Genomic DNA, 22,646 nt, shown 5'->3' on the forward strand with positions numbered 1-22,646 from the left:
CACCTGAGCTTGAATTCCAGTTTCCCTATTACTGAATCTGAGACCCTAGGAGACTTACTCAAATTCTTAGGGCTCCAGTTCCCATATTTTTTGAATGAGGACAACAATATCTACTCCATTGTCATCCCCACTGAACAGAAAATGTTTAGTACAATGACCAGCAGACAGTGGGCACCAACAAATGGTAGCTGCTACTATTAGATATCTGCAAATCTTACACCTCCAATCATATTATCTTCAGCAGTCAGGCACCATGATAAATCTTTCTTAAATTAGATTAATAGAAGCCTAACGTGTTACAGGACATTCTTTCTGAATCAGAAAAAAAAGTAGTTCAAATGCCAATCACAGTCATCTACTTTTCTGTTTTCAGATTTTTTTGCTAGAAAATACTAGGACTAGTTTCTGTTTCTATTCTTCTGAACTATTTCTTTTCCATTCTCTTAATTTCATAATATAAAGATGTCAATTGATTGTATAAAGCTACATTTTTGTGTACGCTCTTTCTTGCCTCTGACTTTTTCTAATCCACCATTAGGTTGTTCCATAAGCCTGGAAGGGTATGCTATTCCTTCTGAGACTGATAAAGAGATAATTTTCTTTCCATTAGCAGTGGTAACAATATTTTATTTATGCATCTTCCATCATATATATATATCTCTAGCTTTTACAAATAAAATGGACTCTGTGGTTTCAGCATAACTTATACATATTTTAAATACCAGAGGCTTACTTCCCACTGATATTTCTGAAAATATCAGAAAACACATTTACCTATAAAAGATTTCTCAAAGAAGTTGATCCAAACTCACACACGCTGTCAATTTGTGACAGACCTCAGAGACATAAGAACCCCATCTTTGCCTTATTAGCAAAAATGCTAACTTTCAAGAATCATCAAATCTGAATTATTAAAGTTCAGAGTACTGTCAATTTCCCACTGAGCATAGTAAAACATGAACTATTGACAAGAGAAAAGCAACTGAACTCTTTGGAAAACTTCTGTTCTTGATTTTTAAGTACTTCTGTAACCAGAGTGGTAAAAATACTGCTCAAAGACTCAAGTTCCCAAATTTCCCTCTAAAAGTTCCTGGAATTCCTTCTCACTTAATTCACCAGGCTTTTCATTCTTCAAATCCCTGGATATAATGGGCGAGTGGCATACAATGAAAAGGATCTCAAGAGTTCTTTTTTAATCTTATCTGTTTCTAAATCTCCTTTCAGTCTGTGCAACTCGGTTATGCCAATGAGATGGGCAATGATCCCAACCTTGGATCCTGGGAAGATTACACAACATTTCCCAAGCATTTGCTCACCGCATAATCTGCATTCTAAAATGGCAGAACCAGAGCTAAAACATTGCTCCCTTTTGCCTAGTCTATGACTTCCAGACTTTCAGTACCCGTGAATTGCTTTTTTTTCAAGTGAACTCTCAACACCACCTCGAGTGCAGGTTTTAGGGAACTCTACCCGAATGTGATCAAACTCCCGCGAAGGGTGAAAGCCGAAGTGCTGAGAGTTCCAAGTAGAATGGAGAGTCACAGGGACGCAATAGAAGGGAATTAAACAGCACGTGTCGCTAGGAGAACGGTGCCCTGAAACTGAAACTTCATCGTGGTGGGTTCTCCCAACGTCCGCGGGAACAAAGGGTCGGCAAAGAGGCGGTGCGGGGGCAAAGGGCACGGCGACTGCAGGGATGAACACACCTGGGGCCGCCCCGCTCCCCAACCCCAACCCCACGCCGGGCTAGCATCGCCCGGCCTCTCCCTAGTCGAGCAGAGAGCCCTTTCTCTCCCATCCCCTTCTCCCGGTGCTCCTTCCAAGAAACGCTGTCACCCACCTCCGAGGACCGTGCCCAGGAAGATGCATTTCTTTTTGTGACGTTTCAGAAAATTCCACGTAGATCTCAGCATCGTCGGGCCCCGGGTTGTGTGGGCTGGCTCACCGGGCCCCGGTGTTTCTTCGTCCCCCGGCCCGGGCCGCCCAGGTAGGAGATCCCGGGTGTCGCTCAGCGCGCTCCAGAAAGCACGAACGCCGACTTCCCGCAGAGGCTGTCACCGGAGCGGGAAGGGGGCGTGGACTACAGCCGAGCAGCTGCGCTTTCTGTTGCGGCCGCCGTGCCGCCGTCGCCGCTCACTGGGCCGGAGCGCTCAGGTCCGTTCGGAAATCGCTCCCGGGTGCCTTGCCATTCGGCTCCCTCGGAAACGCAGCCCGCGCCCGCCACGTTCCGCCACCAGCGCGCCGCCGCCGCCGCCGCCGCCGGGTCGCCTGGTGCTGAATGGAGGCGAACGCTGCGTCCACGCCCGCGACGGGCGGCGCCACGTGCTGCGTGTCCGCGGAGGAGACGGAAAAGTGGATGGAGGAGGCTATGCGCATGGTGAGGAGCCGGCGAGGGGGCTGCTGCGAGTGGAGACTTTTTCCCGCCCTCAGCCGGGACCTTGGAGCAGACGTCACTTTGTCCTCACCGTGATCTCGGTGACGCTCACGTTTTCTGGGTAGACAGCTGGCTTTGCTACCATGACATTTTCTGTAGCCCGTTCTCACGGTGGCCCAGGGGCAGCGTGGTGGCCCTGGTGTGGCGTGTCAGTCCCGCCGCGCGCCCTCACCCACAGTCATGGCGTGGGTGTGTGGGTCTCCGTGGGCGCAGCCGGGGAGAAGGGAGGACGTGGAGGCTGCCTGGGTGGTCTCTGCACCCTGCAGTGCTTGCCCCACCGTCCGCTCCCCGCCCGTGCTCCGCTTTGGGGCCGCCGGGCAAGGAGGGCTCTGCCGAAGAGGTTGGCGTGAGCCGGGCTGGGCGGCCTCCGCGCGTGCCGGGTGCTCCTGGAGAGGAGCAAAGTTTTTCTGGCGTCGGTGCAGCCCTGGCTGGTGCCTTGTGATTTCAGCCTTGTGGGAACACCAGTGGTCTGGCCTCCTGCGCCTTGAGCCCGTTGCTACAGCCTGGAGACTCTAGGCTGTTGCCGCACCGGGGTACTCGTGTATCTGAACAAACCGGGACGTGGAAATGCTACGGTGGAGGGGATTCAACACGGTGCGCGTATACGGGGTTATCCTAGTCCTGGATGGAGTTTGCAGCCCTGGAGAGTGAGCCGCGAGTCCCTGTGGATGCTCAGCCCCTCCCTGTCCACTGCTGCAGACTTTATACTCACTGCACACTGAGGCTACACTATGCTTGTAAGATTTTTCTTTTATTTTTAAGGTTAATATATCAACCTTAGCTCACTGTAACTTTTTTACTTTATAATCTTTAGGTTTTTTGTTTTTTTTTTTACTCTTTATCTTTTGTAGTGACTCTTGGCTTTATGTTTATAAATACTTTGTGCAGCTGCACAAAAAATCTTCTCTATATATCCTTCTTCTGTGATTTTTTTTTTACTGTTTTACTTTTAAACCTTTTTTGTTGATAACTAAGACACAAGCACACATATTAGCCTCGGCCTACCCTGAGGCAGGATCACCAGCATCTCTGTCTTCCACCTCCACATCCTGTCTCACCAGAAGATCTTCAAGGGCAGTAACATGCACAGAGCTGGCGTCTGAGATAGGAGCATTTTCCTTGAGGGGCCTGCCAGAGGCTGTTTTACAGTTAACTATTATTTTTTTCTTAATAAGCAGAAGGAGTACACTCTAATAAAAAATTTTAGTATATTAAACTCATAAACCAGTGACATTGTCATTATCAAGTATTAGGTACTGCACGGAACTGCATGTGCTATACTTATATGACTGGCAGCACAGTAAATTTGTTTATAACAGATCACCACAAACATGGGAGTAATGTCTTCTATGCTGATATTAAGCAATAGCAGTTTTATTTTTTTATAGCTCCATTGTAATCTTATGGAACCACAGTCTGTCATTGACCAAAATATCATGTGGCACATGACTGAATATGAATATATATGTTATACACATATACATATTACATATGTGCATTTCTATATAAAAATGTATGGGATGGTACTTCAAAAAGTTCGTGAAAAATGGAATTAAAAGGTAAGTTTATTTTTGTTCAAGAAAATTGAAATCCATGTATAGTTATTCATAATATACATTTTTTGTGAATCTTTTGAAGACCCTTTGTATGCATGAATTTCCAAATGTTTTTCCCACCAGAATAAACTTATCTGGCAGTTCCATTTCTGATGAACTTTAAAGAAAATTATTTTGGGAGGCAGAGAGACATGGAGAGAGAGAAAGAGAGGGCTCCCATGCCCTGGCCCACTCACAGATGCCCTCAAGGGCTAGAGCTGCACTGGGCCAAGGCTGGACTGGCCTGAAGGTGGGAAGCAGGAAGTCAATCCAGGTCTCCCACATGGGTAACAGGAACCCAGTTTCTTGAGCCATCACCTCTGCCTCCTGGAGTTTGCATTGGCTTGTAACTTTATTTAAAGTTTAGTAACTTTATCAAAGAATAGCAACAACAAAATAACAAGGACATTACTTTTCACCCATCACATTACCAAATATTATAGAATAATTTCAGGGCTAGTGGGAAGAATAGGACAGAATACTTCTGTATAGTGGGGATGGAACTGTGACCACTACAGAACTGTGCTGTCCAGCAGAACCTTTTGCAGTGATGGAAATGTCCTTGGGTCTGGCTGTCCAATTCAGTAGCCACTGGTGACATGTGGCTTCTGAGTGCCTGAAGTGTGGCTGATACAACTGAGGAACAGAATTTAATTTTATTTCACCTTAGTGCATTTACATTAAATAGCCAGCATGTGGTTAGTGGCTACTGTGTTGGGCAGCACAATGTTAGAGGACAATACAGCAGCAATACCTAAACATTCATATATCCTCTGTCTCACTTATGGGTGTCATTCATTGTAATAAAGTACTATAAAGAAATAATAAGAAACTAAAAAGAAAAGCATTTAAGACTATAAAATAACTAATAATCAAGAAAGAATGTATGATTCCATTTATGCAAAAGTACACAGATATGTGACTTTTCCACATGGACAGACCTATGGAAGGCTGCCCTCAGAGTGTCAATACTGTTATCTCTGATAGTAGGACTGCTAGGTAGTTTTCACATCTTAATAAACATTTTTATAATAGGAATATCATGCAAATATGAATTACAATATCCTGAAAAAAATTAAAATGTTTTCATTTTGAAAAAAAAAAGAAGCCTATTACCAGGTCATTATGTTTTTCCTAGTATCTGTAATGATTTTAATAACAATATACTATTTAAACAATAATGCACCACAATTTAATTAACCATTTCTCTTTAATGAAAGTTTTAAATACTTTCTGATTTTCATGGTTATATATAAAATTGGAATAACAATCATTATCTTTCAGTATCTTAATCTGTTTCCATAAGTAACCATCTTACTGGCTCAAATACTACAAACATTTTTGGAGGCTGTTATTTGTATTATGCTAGTTGCTTTCCAAAAATGTACTGGTTATACTGGTAGAACTGTATTGACCTTTGTCTGCTGTCATTTGCTTTGGATGATATATATCTTAAATGTTTAGTTTTATCTACTTGAAAGGCACAGTAAGAATGAGAGCATGAGCAAGAGAAAGAGAGAGCAAGAGAAAAAAGGATCTTCCATCCACTGATTGACTCCCCAAATTCTAAATGCCAGGACTGGGTTAAGCCAAAGCCAGGAGCCTGGAACCCCTTCAGGGTCTCCTACATGGATGGCAAGGAGCCCAAGAATGTGTTAGTAGAAAGCTGGATCAGAAGTGAAGGTGCTGGGACTTGAACTAGCACTCCAACATGGGATGCAGACCTCCCAAGTGGCCAGCCAACCCACAGTGCCACAATGCCTACCTTTAGGTGACACTATTTTATTAGAATTTGAACTTTCTAAAGAACATTTTCCTTTCTTTTTATGACCTAGCATATGATTTCTTGCTTTTTTAGTAAAATAAAGAGAATAGAAATTTTCTGGTGCAACCCTTTTACTTTAAACACACAAAGTGGGATCCAGAAATTATGTGACTTGGCTGTGTTCACCTGCCTGCCCCATCAGAAGCAGCCATTCTAGTAATTTATACTGGACAAATAAGTATGTCTGCTATGCACCTGTGCCAGCATCCTCCGTAATACACATAACACTGGACATTTCACTTCCAAATTCTCAGGACGAATTAATCAGAGATTACCTTGCTGCCTGAATTTGACACTAGTTATGCTTCTGATCTTTAAATGTTCTCAGAAGACATGATTCTTCAAAGTAAGAGTAACTTAAGATTTGAAGTTTCTTTGAGGGTTGGGGGATCGTTGAACAAAGAACCAGATTTATGATAAGTACTTTTTTCACTTTGTTTGAGACCTAGAAGAAACATGTGCAGGCCAAAACCAAAAAAGCAGGTGGTAAATAAAGGCTTCCTTAACTCTGTGTAGGAGGAAGTAAACTGTCACCACACCTCTAAGGTGTTTATAATTCAACACGGCCGGCGCTGCGGCTCACTAGGCTAATCCTCCACCTTGCAGCGCCGGCACACCGGGTTCTAGTCCCGGTCAGGGCGCCGGATTCTGTCCCAGTTGCCCCTCTTCCAGGCCAGCTCTCTGCTGTGGCCAGGGAGTGCAGTGGAGGATGGCCCAAGTGCTTGGGCCCTGCACCCCATGGGAGACCAGGAGAAACACCTGGCTCCTGCCATCGGATCAGCGCGGTGCACCGGCAGCAGCGCGCTGGCCATGACGGCTATTGGAGGGTGAACCAACGGCAAAAGGAAGACCTTTCTCTCTGTCTCTCTCTCTCACTGTCCACTCTGCCTGTCAAAAAAAAAAAAAAAAAGGTGTTTATAATTCAATTAAGAGACACAAATGTCAAGGCCAGAGGAGTAGAAATTCTCTGAGGCACAATCACCTCACTTTACAGAGTAGAAAGGGAAGCTCTTAGAGGGATGAAGTGATTTGCCCCCAGTCACACCACAAGGCAGTAAAAGCACTTACATAGTTCAGAGTCTACAGGTGTTGCACAAAATATTCCTAGATATTAGTACCCAAAGATGCCTAAAGGGAGTTGTCCAATTAGCCTGGCATTTGAGTCTGGTTAAGACAGGATCCCATATAGGAGTCCCAGAGTTCCATACGTGTTTCCAGCTTCTAACTCCAGCTTCCTGCTACTACAGACCATGGGACATGGTAGTGATGGGTCTCTGTCCCTCTCTGTCTCTTTCTCTCTTCACAAACATAAACAAACAACAAACAAACATCTGGCTTAGCAGTTGAGCTGCCTGTTGAAATGCTCACACTCTATATCACAGTTGCGAGGTCCCCGATTCTAGTTTCCTACTAATGTGCACCCTGAGAGGCAGGGTCCCTGTCACCCATGGAGACGACCTGGGTGGAGATCCTGGCTCCTGGCTTTGGCTTGGCTTTTTCATGTATGTTTCATTGTGAGCATCTGGAGGGTGAACAAGCACGTGCTACCCAACACAGTAGCCACTAACCACATGCTGGCTATTTAATGTAAATGCACTAAGGTGAAATAAAACTAAATTCTGCTCCTCAGTTGTATCAGCCACACTTCAGGCACTCAGAAGCCACATGTCACCAGTGGCTACTGAATTGGACAGCCAGACCCAAGGACATTTCCATCACTGCAAAAGGTTCTGCTGGACAGCACAGTTCTGTAGTGGTCACAGTTCCATCCCCACTATATAGAAGTATTCTGTCCTATTCTTCCCACTAGCCCTGGAATTATTCTATAATATTTGGTAATGTGATGGGTGAAAAGTAATGTCCTTGTTATTTTGTTGTTGCTATTCTTTGATAAAGTTACTAAACTTTAAATGAAGTTATGAGCTTTATTTTTTAATAAAATCACTAGATCTTCATGACAGTTTTATTTTAGAGAGCTAGGCATATAATAAAGTTTATTGTTTTAGTCATCATAGTGTTATAATTAATCACTACAGCATGCTTAGCATAGCATTCTAAAAATACAGGCATGAAAAAATATGGCTAAGTTCACTTGCATTCTGGTTATGTTCTAGACAGTGTTTTGCACAGTGTTTTATGGAGGTTTCATCATTAAGACAAATAACCGCCTTATGAGGTGATTATTATTTTTCCCCATATTCAGATGAGGACACTGAGATTACTAATTAGTAAATTCCACCGTGTTAGAGAGCTACCTAGGATGGAGCTGTTATCATTTGAGCCCAGCCATCTGCTCTTAACCTTGAGCCTCTGCTACCTGCCTGTCTGCCTCTCAGTGCTGAGTTGCTCATGCTTGCCAACATATACCCTCTTCTGTCACTGCTTACTCTGTGTGGAGCATCCTAATATCAGACATTTAGATTTTTTTCTCTTCTGTGAACTGTTTCAGCATATCCTTAGCCTAGTTTTACTGTTTTCTTTCTAAAATCACACTGCAGGAACTCTTTGTGATGTATAACTATTTCTAGGAATAATTCACAAGGAAGTGGTAGAAATAGTTTATGGAGTAGTTCTTCACATTGTATAATGGTGAAAATTTTTGAATCAATGTAAATGCCAAGCAGTAGGGGACTAATAGATAAGTCTGATGTGTTTGTAGAGATTGTAAAGATTACTGTGTAATCTTTCAAGTCATGTGATGAAAAAATGTTACTCAACATATTAAAATACTTATAATATCTAGCATAATGTCAGTGCTATGTAAATAATTGTTATTCTGTGACAATAATGACAAGGGGAAAAAACATGTGCATACTCAATACATATGTAATTTTTGAAAAAAATTTCCATTTCCCTATCAAGATCCTCAACAAGTATTTGTTGCATTCCTGAGTGACTTGTCAGTTATGTGTACCTGGTTTATGTGTAATGATGAATGTACTTTACATCGCACTCTTACTTGTGATGGTTGCTGTAGCTGTGCAGAGGCTTAGCATCTCCCTCTTCCCTATCTGTTTGTTCTCCTCTTGACTCTCCTTTCTGTGATTGCCTCTGGTGCATTGTAAATATTCATCAAATCTTGGGGCTCATCAGGCTTTCAAACTTTACATAAACTGGACATTATCACTATCACAGAAGTGGGGCAGAAGCAGCCTGTGAGGGAATCATAATACTTTCTGGGAGAATGCATTCTCCTGTTGGTGAACACCTGTGCTATGTCCATGTTGTGGCTATTGTGAACATTCTTTTTCCAAGGTTTTTAGACATACATTCCCTTCTCTTAAACAAATACTTAGGAGTGGAATTTGTTCATAAATTATTTGTATGTTTACTTTTTTTTTTTTTTAAAAAAGCATTTAATGCAAAGGATTTGACAGGCATTTTTCAAAAGATGAAATTCAAATGGCCAACATATGAAAAAGTGCTCAGGATCACTAGCAGGCAGGGAAATGCAAACGCAAATAAAAGCCACATTGAGGCTTTACCTCACCCCAGTTAGAATGGCTCTCATACAGAAATCAAACAATAAATGCTGGTGAGGTTGTAGGGAAAAAGGTACCCTAATCCACTGTTAGTGGGAATACAAACTAGTACAGCCATTCTGGAAGACAGTATGGAGATTCCTCAGAAAGCTGAAAATAGATCTACCATATGACCCAGCCATCCTACCCCTGGGAATTTATGCAAATGAAATGAAATCAGCATATGAAAGAGCTATCTATCTCCATGTTTATAGCAGCTCAGTTTATAATAGTTAAGATATGGAATTAACCCAGATGTCCATCAACCAATGAAGGGATAAAGAAAATATATATACACTATGGAATACTACTCAGCCATAACAAGAATGAAATCTTGTCTTTTGCAACTAAATGGATGCAACTGGAAACCACTCTACTTGGTGAAATAAGCCAGTCTCAGAAAGACAAATATCATGTGTTTTCCCTGATCTATGGTAACTAATAGAGTATACAAAACAGTAAGATATATGAGTTAAGATATATGAGTGAAGTTGACATTTTGAGATTTGATTATTGTTTATAGCCCTGTCTCTGCTGTTACAGAACAGTGTTTTGTTGTTTTTTTTTTCTTTTTGTTAAATTCTTTACTTAGTGGAGGGTTAATCTTATGATTATAAAATAAACTGAAAGTATGTCATTGTAGAAATTAGAAAAGAATAAGAAAGGAAAGAGGGAGGGTAGAAAGTATCTTTATGGTTCTAAATCTTTATATATGAAATTTGTTCACTTATATAAATAAAAAACGTTTTAAAAAAAAGTATTTAAGCGGCCAGCGTTGTAGCATACCAGATTAAGCTTCAACCTGCAATGCCAGCATCCCAAATAGGTGCTGGTTCAAGTCATGGCTGCTCCACTTCTGATCCAGTTCCCTGCTAATGCATCTGGGAAAGCAGTGGAAGATGGCCCAAGTGCTTGGACTCCTGGACCCACATGGGAGACCTGAGACATGGCTCAGGCCATGACATTGCAGCCATTTGGAGAGTGAACCAGTGAATGGAAGATCTCTCGCTATGTCTCTCTCTCTCTGTATATATGACTCTATCATTCAAATAAATAAGATAAATCTTCTAAAAAATTTTGAAATTTTTATTTATTAATTTCAAAGGCAGAGAGAGGCAGAGATCTCCCATCTGTTGATTCATTTTCCAAGTGTTGGCAATGGCTGGAATTAGATCAGGCAAAGCCAAGAGCCAGGAATTCAGTCCAGGTCTCCAGCTTGTGTGGCAGGGACCCATGTATGTGAGCCATCACCCACTTGCCTCTCAGGGTGCCCATTAGCAGGAAGCTGCAATGGAGAGCGTGCCGGAACCTGAACCCAGGCACTCTCATATGGGATGTGGGCATCCAAAATGGTGATTTTACCACTGCATCAAGTGCCCACCTCTGTTTACTTTTTAAATAAGCTTCGAAATGATTTTTCAATGTGGTTATGCCATGTTTACATAGAGTATACCTGAATTTTTATTTTCTCATTTTTATTGTATTTTCTGAATTTAGAAATTCTGGGACAGAATTTAGTCACCTTTGTGCTACTGGGACTCTGGGTGGATAATTTCTGTCGGTTTTAGAGAAGCCAAAAAAATAAAATTAAGAAGAAAAAGGCAAGAATTTTGACAACAAAAGGATTCTAATAAATATTCTTTATTCTCCTTCTTCTTTGTGAATATGTGTATCATCTATGAAAGGAGCATTTTTAGAACAGTGGTCAGTTACAGTCCTTTAATCATGGTCTCCGTTTCCAGTGAGAAGAAATCAGGGTCCTTGAAGAGAATTGTTCCCCAATCTCTCTTAACATACGTGTACAAGAGAGAGCATAGGCACTGAAAACTGTAATGCAAAAAAACTGCAGCTATGGAAAGGGGAAACTCAGCTGCATCTCTGTTCTAGTGTTCATGCATGTGTATCCCGTATCCATTTCCTTCCTACAGTCTTCTAAAGTACTGAATATTATATTGTACTGTTTCTGTTGTGTTTCAGGCCAAAGAAGCCCTTGAAAATATTGAAGTTCCAGTTGGTTGCCTTATGGTCTACAACAATGAAGTTGTGGGGAAGGGACGAAATGAAGTTAATCAAACTAAAAATGTATGTGAGTCGAATGGTTTAGTTGCAAAGGTACCGTGGTGCTGGTAGGAGTGGTGTGATGAGACAATGCAACTGAACATAACCCTGCAGCTATCGTGGTAGGGTACTTTTCTTCAATATCTCTTTTTATGAGTGCTGATGTTTTTCTGATTCTAAAAGTGAAATGTTAATTTTTTTCAAATGTGGGAAATTCAGAAAAATTCAATGAAGTAATGAAATTTTATTGGATAGTTTTCTATTACATAGACTTTAACACTTAGCTGAAACCCAGGAGTGGGTTTGATTACATCAGAGTGTCATCACGAATGCAAATCTGATTTGAAAATGCCGTGTTACTACATGATCAGTTTAACTCAATCTGTTCTTTAGTATCTTTAAACAATATTTTCCTCCTATCGAGTTAGAAAACACCCTCCTTTTATTTCAGAGTGAGATATTAGAGAATTTTATAAAGGAAGCTATTTATATATCAGATGATTCAGTGGAATAAGGGCTCCAACACCAGCTGTCTCCATAGCTACATGTCATACTCATGTACACACTTTAATAGCTTGTGTGACTTGTGTTGACATCAGATTAGGAAATGCATGGTTTAAGGCAACACTTCACAACAGGGTGTTATAACAAATGTACTTGGGAAGTATCATTGATGCCATGTTTATTGATTATGAGGATTATTATAAGTGGACTTATAGTAACTTAGAACTGTCACACCATTCACACAGACCTTGATCTTACCATGTGTTCTCAGGAACCAGAGAACAAGCCCATCTCTCTCTCTCTCTCTTTTTTTTTTTTTTTAAGTATTTACTTGAGAGTTAGAGTTACAGAGAGAGGGGGAGACAGAGAAAGGTCTTCTATCTGTTGGTTCACTCTCCAAATGGCATAATGGCTAGAGCTGGGCCAATGTGTAGCCAGGAGTTAGGAGCTTCTTCTGGGTCTCCCACATGAGTGCAGGGAGAGTGCAGGCCATAGCCGAGAGCTAGACTGAAGAGGAGCAACCAGGACATGACTGGAAGCCCATGTGGAATGCTGATGCGGCAGGCGGAGGCTTAGCCTACTATGCCACAGCACCAGCTCCACAAGCCTGTCTTGGTACTAGTGCCAAGGTAACTTTGAAGTTCCTCTCTAACATCTATCAATTAAAAAACAAACCAACCAGGGGCCAGTGCCATGGCTCAGTAGGTTAATCCTCTGCCTGTGGCGCCAGCATCCCGTATGGGTGCCGGTTCTAGTCCTAGCTGCTCCTCTTCCAGTCCAGCTCTCTGCTGTGGCCCGGGAAAGCAGCAGAAGACGGCCCAAGTGCTTGGGACCCTGCACCCACGTGGGAGACCAGGAAGAAGCACTTGGCTCCTGGCTTCGGATTGGCACAGCTCCAGCCCTTGTGGCCATTTGGGGAGTGAGCCAATGGAAGGAAGACCTTTCTCTCTGTCTCTCCCTCTCACTGTCTGTGACTCTGCCTCTCAAATAAATAAATAAATAAAATCTTTAAAAAAAACAACAACCAGATTTAGCAAAACAAAAAGTAGGAGCTCAGATTCATAAAGCAGTTATTATGAGAATATTAAAATGTCTGTGAGATGACTAATAAACATAATATAGAAATTAGTAGATATACAGGTCCTTATTTGGGAGTGGATTTCTCTATTTTAAATAATTGCCATGCTTTCAATTTGTATTTTGTGGTTTAGTATAATATTTTTACAGGAGACCTTTGGATGTCCTAATAATTCCTATGTTTGATATTAAGTTATAGAAGACCCTCCAACCCCTGCCAATACCTAGTTTCTTAAATACCTTGAAATTAACCTGGGTTCATTTTGATACAGGTTGAATCTTCCCTATCTAAAATGCTTGGGAGCAGAAATGTTTTTGATTTTTGATTTTTTGTTTTAAAATTTTGGACTATTTGATATACAGAATAAAATATCCTGGGGATAGGACCCCAAGTCTACATATGAAATTCACTTATATTTCATATACAAGTTACACACACATAGCCTGAAAATTTATATGTTATTTTTCTAATATGTTTTGACCACAACTAATCACCTGAGGTTAGATGTGGAATTTTCCATTTATGACATCATGTTAGTGCTTAAAAAGTTTCTTATTTTGGAGCATTTTGGATTTCCGATTGTGGTGTTCAATGTGTATTTTGTGTCATCTAGATTACTTCATGCATACAGCATAAAAAGGCTTTTGACTACAAGTGAGGAGACTTGAGTTCCACTTTGGGCTCTGAAATCCCCACTACACCACCACCATCTCCTTGTCCCCACTGTGGGTCTTTAATATATGTAAACTTCACTTTGCTTTTCTTATTGCCCCAGTAAAAGAAGAGATTGATGGAGATGTTTCTTTCTTTTTTAAAGATTTATTTACTTATTTGAAAGAGTTACAGAGAGAGAGAGAGAGAGAAGGAGAGGGAGGGGGAAAGGAGAGAGAGATCTTCCATCTGCTGGTTCTGTCCCCAGATGGCTACAACAACCAGCCCTGGGCCAAGCGAAAGCCATGAGCCAGGAGCTTCTTCCAGGTCTCCCATGTGGGTAGCAGGGGCCCAAGCATTTGGGCCATCTTCCACTGCTTTTCCCAGGCCATTAGCAAGGTGCTGGATTGGAAGTGGAGCAGCTGGGACACAAACTGGCACCCGTATGGGATACTAGCATTTCAAGTGGTTGCTTTATCCTCTAGTCCATACTGCCAGTCCCAGTGAAGATATCTGAGTTCAACCAATATTAAGAGCTTTGGGGAGACTTGATTTAGTAATCTAAATCTGATTTTTAAAAAGCACCTAAAATGGGGAAATTTTTTAAAGCTCTCCAGTTGGTTTTGCTGTACAGTTAGATTTGGAGACTGCTTCCCTAAAATATCTTCCACTCTGAGTTCCTAATTCTGGGATTCATTACATGGCTCCCTTGGCATCTTGGCTTGCAGCTGGTTCTCACTTTGCATGGCATCGTGGGCCCCTGTGGCAGCACTTTCACACCCTGCTCTAGATTACAAGTAAATTAGCAACTTTCTGTTGGCCCCACCAGAGGTTATGCTTGTTGAGGGCAGAGACTTTTCATCCTACACATAATTTATTTAGTACAGTGGCTTGTACATCGCGACCAGTATAAATTATTGATAAATGCTTTTGTCTTGAATAGTGTAAGTAATTATTACAAGGGGATCTATGATTCACATGTTATTTTAGTAACAGAAAGTAAAGAGGAAGAGGGCTACCAAAATATATGTAGGAATAAAGTGATGTGCAGTGTGTGGTCATTTTGGTCAGTGGTGAATCACATATATGATGGTGGCTCCTGAAGCTGACAGATCCCTGTCTGCTGGAGCCATTTTAACACTGTAGCCTAATGCATTACTCATACATTTATGGTGCTGAAACCTATTGTGCTGTCAGTTGTGTGAATGTATAGCATATAGGATTGTGCACACCAGCTGTATAGAAGGCTGTATCAACTAGGTTTGTGCAAGCACACTCTGATCACATGACACAATCTGCTAACGATGCACTTCTCAGAGTATATCCTATCATTAGTAACATGACTGTGTAGTAGTACGTGGCACTCTGCATCATGGGACTCAGATTGCCTTGTGAGGTGTATATACAAGTGTACCCCAATTTGCATGTGGGAAAACCAAGACTTAGAGAACTTAGGTAACTTCCTTAGGCCACATAGTTACTGATGTCACCATCAGGATACAGGTATAATATGGTCCATTCTTTATGCTGTGCAATTTCTCCTATACTGCACTCCTCGCTAGAGGTATCTGAGACCAATATCAAGTCTCTGCTTCTCCAGACTCTGCCAGTGTGTAAATTCTTAACACCCAAAAATGTAAATGATGACATCCTAGTACACTAAATGTAGATTTGCTGCCAATGAGGTCACTGACAGTTTTGAAAATATACTTAAAACGGGAGTTCATGCTTGTGAAATTTCAGCTTCCCTTAGAATCTTCAGAAACCATCTTTTCACTCTTTTTGAGACTTGCTGTCTTTATAGCATTTTAATTGAGAGTTTCCTCCCAGACATTACGTATTTAACTAAACATATAGCGTCTCAGACAAGGCATCTTTAGCTGTGAGGTTAACTGCATTGAACTGTGGGGATGTGTTGCCAACTGCTAAGGGTATTCTGAAACCTTATTCATTCAAGTGTTATCAAAAATGTTAAGTACCTTCTTTTGTATTTGTTTTTGGTACATTTACACAAGAGCATTTAGAGGAAGCAAACAATATCATAGCGGACACTTCTCCCTTCTCAGGCTACTCGACATGCAGAAATGGTGGCCATCGACCAGGTCCTAGACTGGTGTCGCCGAAGTGGCAAGAGTTCTGCTGAAGTTTTTGAGCACACCGTGCTGTACGTCACCGTGGAGCCGTGCATCATGTGTGCAGCAGCCCTCCGCCTCTTGAGTATCCTTTCTCTCCCTGGGTTCCTGTCTTGTACAGACATCCTGTTCTCTCGTGTTTGAAAACACAGACTTATGAAACATGGTGTAAAATATGATGTCTCTAGACCAAAGAGACAGAAAGATTTCTAAATAGTAAAAATGCCTATTTCTTTTTATATTAATAAATACAGACCTGTTAAGTAAGCTATAAAAATAAAAGATTAGAAAGAACATAAACTGTTATATGAAGATAAATCATAAATTAGATTAAAGTAGATTATGAAAGAGTGCATCTAGGAGAAGTTCTGAAGAATGTGCACCTAAGTTTTGCCTTTGGATAACAAATTATGTGTGATTTAAATTTTTTCTATTTATCTGTTGTTCTTTATTTTTTTTTATGTTTTTGGCCATGAACACCTCTCAGAATGTCTAAATAATTTTAGTCAAAAGTTAATGAGTAAGATGATGTAAATTATGATACTGTGATTGTAAGCAAGTGGAAAATTAGTAAAGTGACAGCTGTTTGGGATGTATTTAGTGTAGAGTAAGCAAGGTAAACACTGAGTGCAGTCAGTCTCTGAAGACCTTTGCAAAAATCACTTGAAACTTTAAAAACTCAAATTCACACTTGCACACCTTTATATGTATAAATAACTATCACTTTAAAAATAACACAGCAGTTTTTGAGTATGAGAAAATGTTTAATCTCTATAAAAAAGGTAGATAGGGGCATTTTAGAATTCTTTCTTCATCCTGTGCTTTGAAGTGACTTAGCTTCAGCCTGTTTTGTATTGGGGTATAGGGTATATATTTACTTGGGGAAATAATAGGGAACAACCTGTTATTTTTGAAAGGTGAAAATCCCAGGCCGGTGCCTCGGCTCACTTGGCTAATCCTCCACCTGCGGCACCGGCATCCCGGGTTCTAGTCCCGGTTGGGGCGCTGGATTCTGTCCTGGTTGCTCCTCTTCCAGTCCAGCTCTCTTCTGTGGCCCGAGAAGGCAGTGGAGGATGGCCCAAGTGCTTGGGCCCTGCAACCGCATGGGAGACCAGGAGGAAGCACCTGGCTCCTGGCTTCAGATCGACGCAGCGTGCCGGCCATAGCGACCATTCGGAGGGTGAACCAATGGAAAAAGGAAGACCTTTCTCTCTGTCTCTCTCTCACTGTCTAACTCTGCCTGTCCAAAAAAAAAAAAAAAAAAAAAAAAAAGGTAAAAATCCCTGGATTAAATTTCTACCTCCTTTCTGGCTCCAGCTTTCTAACGATTCTGAAAAAGTGATTTAGAAAAGACCACAGTACAAGTACAGAACCATGAATGGTAAACGTTATGCTCAGTTTTCATTCTATTTGCAGTTGTTAGATGTTAATTTCTAAGTACTTTTACCTTTTTATATCCTGTAACTGGATTATATGATTTTTAGTGTTAGCCTTAAATCTGATTATTTTGAAGAGTAGCATGAGCTTTTCCCTCCAGAATAGCTAACAAAATTACCCTAAGTTTGTCGTGATACTGACTTGAACTGCACGTTCTATGCAAGACCTTAATTCGGGCCTATAAATCCCACTGGTTGTCTATGGCTGTCAGAATGAACGGTTTGGTGGTTGTGGCTCTGTTCTAAACATTGCCTCTGCTGACTTACCAAATACTGGGAGACCATTTCAGGTAATATGAACTGCGTATGCTTGTTCTTTCTTAGTTTGATAACCTTACCTCTATAGTATGGAACACTTAATGGGCCACCAGTGCCTAACAGCAGATAAAAACAGCTAATGCTTAATGAGCACTTATATTATGGGAAGTATTATCCAGTAACTTCAGTGACAGTTGGCTGATAAATAATGATCAGTTGATGGGGAGTATTGTTTGGCTGAGGCTATATGTGTATTCTTTTGAAAATGTACTTCCTCACCCATGACACTAGTATTTCCAGAGTGTATTGTTATCTGAAATCGGTTCACATAATTATGTATATGCTGCTGTTTTTGTGGGATAGAACATGCATTTGCATTGGCACATTCATTCTCGACTTCCTCATTTCATCAGTGCCTTCCTGGATATCGGGCTGAGGAAGCAGTGGAAATGTTAAAGACCTTCTACAAACAAGAAAATCCAAATGGTCAGTTTCCCCCTTTTGTATATAAAGTTTCTTCCTTAAATCAAACCTTCAAGAGTCTGACATGAAACTTTTCATTTCATTTTCTCCTTCTCTCTTCCATTATTTTCACAGCGCCCAAATCAAAAGTTCGGAAAAAAGAATGTCAGAAATCTTGAACTTATTCTGATGAAGGACTAATGTCCCAAAGTGACCTGGACAAAATACTTGGACATCATTGAATCAAATGTTTATATATTGTTGTTAATCTCTGGGAAATGGTATATCTCATCACTTATTCTGTTAAGGAAACAAATTGGCACGTTTCGAAAGGCTGACAATTGTAAACATCTGAAAGGACATTTTGAGAAGTGGGAAAATCAACATTGAGGTTTTAGAAGTCAGCAAACAGTGCCTGCCTTTCCAGCCATAGCATGTACAGTCCAGGGGAGGGCTGACTCTCCAAGAGTGTGCATCCAGACCCAGTGACGTGGCATGCGTCTGTATTGGAGTGTGCTGTGCCGTGGACATGTTCCCATGACTGTCATTTCAGAGGCTGGTCTCCATTTGCAGCTGCTATGTTCTCCCAAGGAACTGGGAGCCTGTGACTTCTGTACATATCAGGATTATATATGGTCCTTGATTTTTTAAAATAAAACATTTGAATAAAATGCATATTTTGTGTCCTTCTTAAATTTTAATTTTTTGCTATAATAAACCTACTTATGCCTCCTTTGAATATGTTTATTCTTACACCTAAACACAGAAATGGGACAATTCCTTGTTATTGAGCAACTGTACTATGCTAAGGCCCATTTGTTTCCAGGATCGATGAACAAAACAAAGGATCCTGTCCTTTGTTTATATTGAATATATGGAACATATTTGAATATGTAGAGCTTATATTGTAGTCAAGGGACACAGATAGCAAAAGTAATAGATTATGGTGTTTATTGGAGGGTAATAAGAGTTACAGTAAAACAGAAATGTGCAGGGCAAAGGAGAGGAGTGTGCCAGTTGGAATGCTCATTGTAGAATTAAATAGAATTGCACATTTCATTCCAGTTATTTATTTTTAAAAATGCAGGTAACAGGGGCAGACATTGTGGCTTAATGGGTAAAGCTGACCTGTGATGTCGGCATCCCATATGGGTGCTAGTTTTGTCCAGTTGATCCAGCTCCCTGCTAATGGCCTGGGAAAGCAGTGAAAGATGGTCCAAGTGCTTGGGCCCCAGCCACCTATGTTGGAGACCTAAAATAAGCTCCTGGCTCCTGGGTTTGGCCTGATCTAGCCCTGGCCATTTCAGCCATCTAGGGGGTGAACCACTGGATGGAAGATCTCTCTCACTCATTCTCTCTCCCTCTCTCTCTGTCTCTCTAACTCTTTCAAATAAATAAACTTTAAAAATACAGATAGTAAATTTTTAAATTTAAAATTTAAAAGTGTAAATACAGGAAAAGGTTTCCACAGTCCACGTGCCAGATGTCCACCTCAGTGACTGTGCCAAGGGTCTAGGTGGTGAAGTGAAGCTTTTAGGTTGGGTGCACTGTGCATGTCTTCCCAGAAGGGGGCCTCGCCGTTCCATGAGAAGCCCAGCTCCTCTGCAGCATTTCTTTGGTGTATTCATTTCCTTGATGGAAAGCATCTGTATTTGTTGGTTCTGCCATTTGAGCGATGTCTTTGACTTGTTTGTTTTGAATTACTTTACAAACTGGAACGTAATTGTGGTGGAAGTATTTTTGTATTGCTGAGAGTAGCAGCTAATCACAGTTATATGCTTCAGAAGATTTATATAATTGCTTGGTTTTGTGCTTGTGTTTTTAGCTGCGTTTGAGAAGTTTTATGGAGAGGAGGCATGATTTCAAATCTGCGATGATGTTACAGGCACCTTTTCAATTTCACCTACTTTAAAAATTATCTTCTCATTAAATTTTAGTGCTCTGACTTGTTCCTTTCTGCATTGGTCATAATTCATTTCTGCTCTTTATGCTTTACTGCATACATACTTCACTGTGTTTATTGTCTTCATATCATTTTCTTGGTACTAACTTGTAGGACAAACAACCTGGAGTCTTTCCTCCTTAAAGTACCACCCAGTAAGTCTGACTGCGCATCTTGTGCTCAGTAGGTTCTTGGTAAACATCTGTTAAATAAAATTGTTGATTGAAATTTGGGAGAAAATGAATAATAAGGAGATTCTGAAGGATAAAGAGCTGAAGCCAAAAATGGTATATGGGTATTTTAGCCTAGAGGCATTCCACTGAAAGAATCAAGAAAGTAATAAAATGATAAATAGGAAAGGATAGAAAACTTAGCAATGTATATTGGTTCTGTCTTTGCTGGGTTTCAGAGAATGAGTAAGTAATATTTCTTGATTCCCAAGTATGGCTGAATAGTTGAATTTTAGTTTACTACTTGTTGGAATCTCCAGTAATTGGCTCACAGAAGAGTCTGCTCTCAATATTTGGATTTAGGACAGTTCCTTCTATCACTTGGTGGAAAATCTATGGAGCTGCCTGCAGGTCAGCACTTTCGGCATTGACGCAGAACCCTTGTGGATACTGTGGACACTGAGTCTACAGGACTCCGATACCAATTCCAAAGTGGCAGTGAGGAATTGTGGGTCTAGATGTTATGATAAAGTGATCTCACACTCTGGGCACCCCGTTCTCTAGATACTTAGACTTAGCTTAAAATAGTAAGGCATCCTATCTGGTAGTGCTTGCCTACTAGACCAGCTAAGAGACTTGTGTATGAGACAGTTCTGGAAGTTGTGAGAAACAAAAAGAAAAAAGAAAAAAAAGGTTTTAGCATCATGGCCCTGTTAAGAGAAATTAGGGGGAAGGGATTATTCTAAGCTGCTGGCAGATCTAATGCTTGCTGGTCTGCTGGTCTTTGCCACAAACTTGCTGAGAATGGGTGGTGTGTAATGCTTTGGCAGGCTTCAATCACTGATAAAAGATCATGTTAAAATATCTTTGTGCTTCCTTGTTACTTGGCACAAGCATCTCTTCCTGTGTTGTATTTAGAATAACAGAAAAAGAAAATACATAGCCAAGAGCACCACTGTAGATGAGAACTGTTAATTTTTTATAAAATCTTATCTGAAAAATTGAAACTATCATATGTCGCAGTACTTTACCCTGAAATTTTCATTATTTCATAATAATAAGATATTCTCTTATCTAATCACAGAACAGGTGTTGATTTTAGTAAATTTAACATTGATACACTTCATTGGCTCTACCATTTGCATTCTCAGTTTTGTTAGCTGACTCAACAATGTCCTTTAGAAAATTTCTCCCATCCCACCACCCTTGGCCCACAATCCCAGATCCATTCTAGGGTCAAGTGTTGCAACTGATTGCCTTCTATCTTTAGTTTCTTCTTCTTCTTCTTCTTCTTCTTCTTCTTCTTCTTCTTCTTCTTCTTCTTCTTCTTTTTTTTTTTTTTGACAGGCATAATGGACAGTGAGAGAGAAAGAGAGAGAAAGGTCTTCCTTTGCCGTTGGTTCACCCCCCAATGGTCACTGTGGCCGGCGCACTGCGCTGATCCGAAGCCAGGAGCCAGGTGCTTCTCCTGGTCTCCCATGTGGGTACAGGGCCCAAGCACTTGGGCCATCCTCCACTGCACTCCTGGGCCACAACAGAGAGCTGGACTGGAAGAGGGGCAACTGGGACAGAATCCGGCGCCCAGACCAGGACTAGAACCTGGGGTGCCGGCACCGCAAGTGGAGGATTAGCCTAATGAGCTGCGGCACTGGCCATAGTTACTTTTAATCTATAATATTTCCATAGCTCCCATTTTTTGTCTTTTATGACACTGATTTTTTATTTTTAAATACCTTTAGTTATATAAGCTGAACAAATTTCATGTATTTCATACATACAGATTTATGAGCATAGTGATACTTAACACTCTACTCTCCTGGCTACAATCCCACCCTCCCTTCTGCTTCCTTTCTTATTCTTTCTTTTAATTTTTACAATTGACATACTTTATTTTCTAATCATAAGCTTAGCCGTCCACTAAGTAATTCAACTAAAAGTATGAAGAAAAAAACACTGTTCCTCAACAGTAGAGATAAGGGCTGCAAACAATAATTCTCAAAATGTCAGTTTTGTTCATATGCTTTTTTCTTGTACTCTATTAGTTACTGCAGATCAGGGAAAACATGTTATTTGTCTTTTGGGAGTGGCTATTTCACTAAGTATAATGGTTTCCAGGTGTATCCATTTTGTTGCAAAAGACAGGATTTCATTTTTTTTAATTTACACCTGAGTAGTATTACATAGTGTATATATACCACATTTTGTTTATCCAGTCATTGGTTGATGGGCATCTGGGTTGATTTCATATCTTAGCTTTTGTGAATTGAGCTGCAATAAACATGTGGGTACATATAACACATGCTGATTTCATTTATTTTGAGTAAGTTCCCAGGAGTGGGATGGCTGTGTTATATGGTAGATACATTTTAAGCTTTCTGAGGAATCTCCATACTGTCTTCCACAATGGCTGTATTAGTTTATATTCCCACCAACGATGGAATAGGGTACCTTTTCCCCCACGTCCTCTGTTGCATTTGTTGTTTGTTGATTTCTGTATACGAGCCATTTTAACTGGGGTGAAACTTCCTTGTGGATTTTATTTGTATTTCCCTGATGGCTAGTGATCCTGAGCATCTTTTC

At 40.8% G+C, this 22,646-nt stretch overlaps 2 protein-coding genes across 2 annotated transcripts in view; one reads left to right on the forward strand and one right to left on the reverse strand.

Moving 5' to 3' along the window:
- The window catches only part of PEX3 (peroxisomal biogenesis factor 3), a 41,999-nt gene extending 39,801 nt beyond the window's left edge, over positions 1-2,198 (reverse strand). Inside the window, exon 1 of the mRNA XM_002714856.5 lies at positions 1,841-2,198. Within this exon, the coding sequence (XP_002714902.1) occupies positions 1,841-1,913 (73 nt within the window). The 5' untranslated portion in view covers positions 1,914-2,198. The remainder of the gene's footprint in view (positions 1-1,840) is intronic.
- Positions 2,134-18,629, forward strand: ADAT2 (adenosine deaminase tRNA specific 2). The gene is made up of 6 exons (XM_002714855.5): positions 2,134-2,377; positions 11,353-11,457; positions 15,733-15,883; positions 17,418-17,524; positions 17,906-17,978; positions 18,090-18,629. The coding sequence occupies exons 1-6, from the start codon at positions 2,279-2,281 to the stop codon at positions 18,131-18,133; spliced, it is 579 nt and encodes a 192-aa protein (XP_002714901.3). The 5' UTR covers positions 2,134-2,278; the 3' UTR covers positions 18,134-18,629.
- Positions 18,630-22,646: the final 4,017 nt, after the last annotated feature.

The sequence above is a fragment of the Oryctolagus cuniculus genome, chromosome 5, assembly GCF_964237555.1.
Source record: "Oryctolagus cuniculus chromosome 5, mOryCun1.1, whole genome shotgun sequence".
Classification (NCBI taxonomy): Eukaryota; Metazoa; Chordata; class Mammalia; order Lagomorpha; family Leporidae; genus Oryctolagus; species Oryctolagus cuniculus.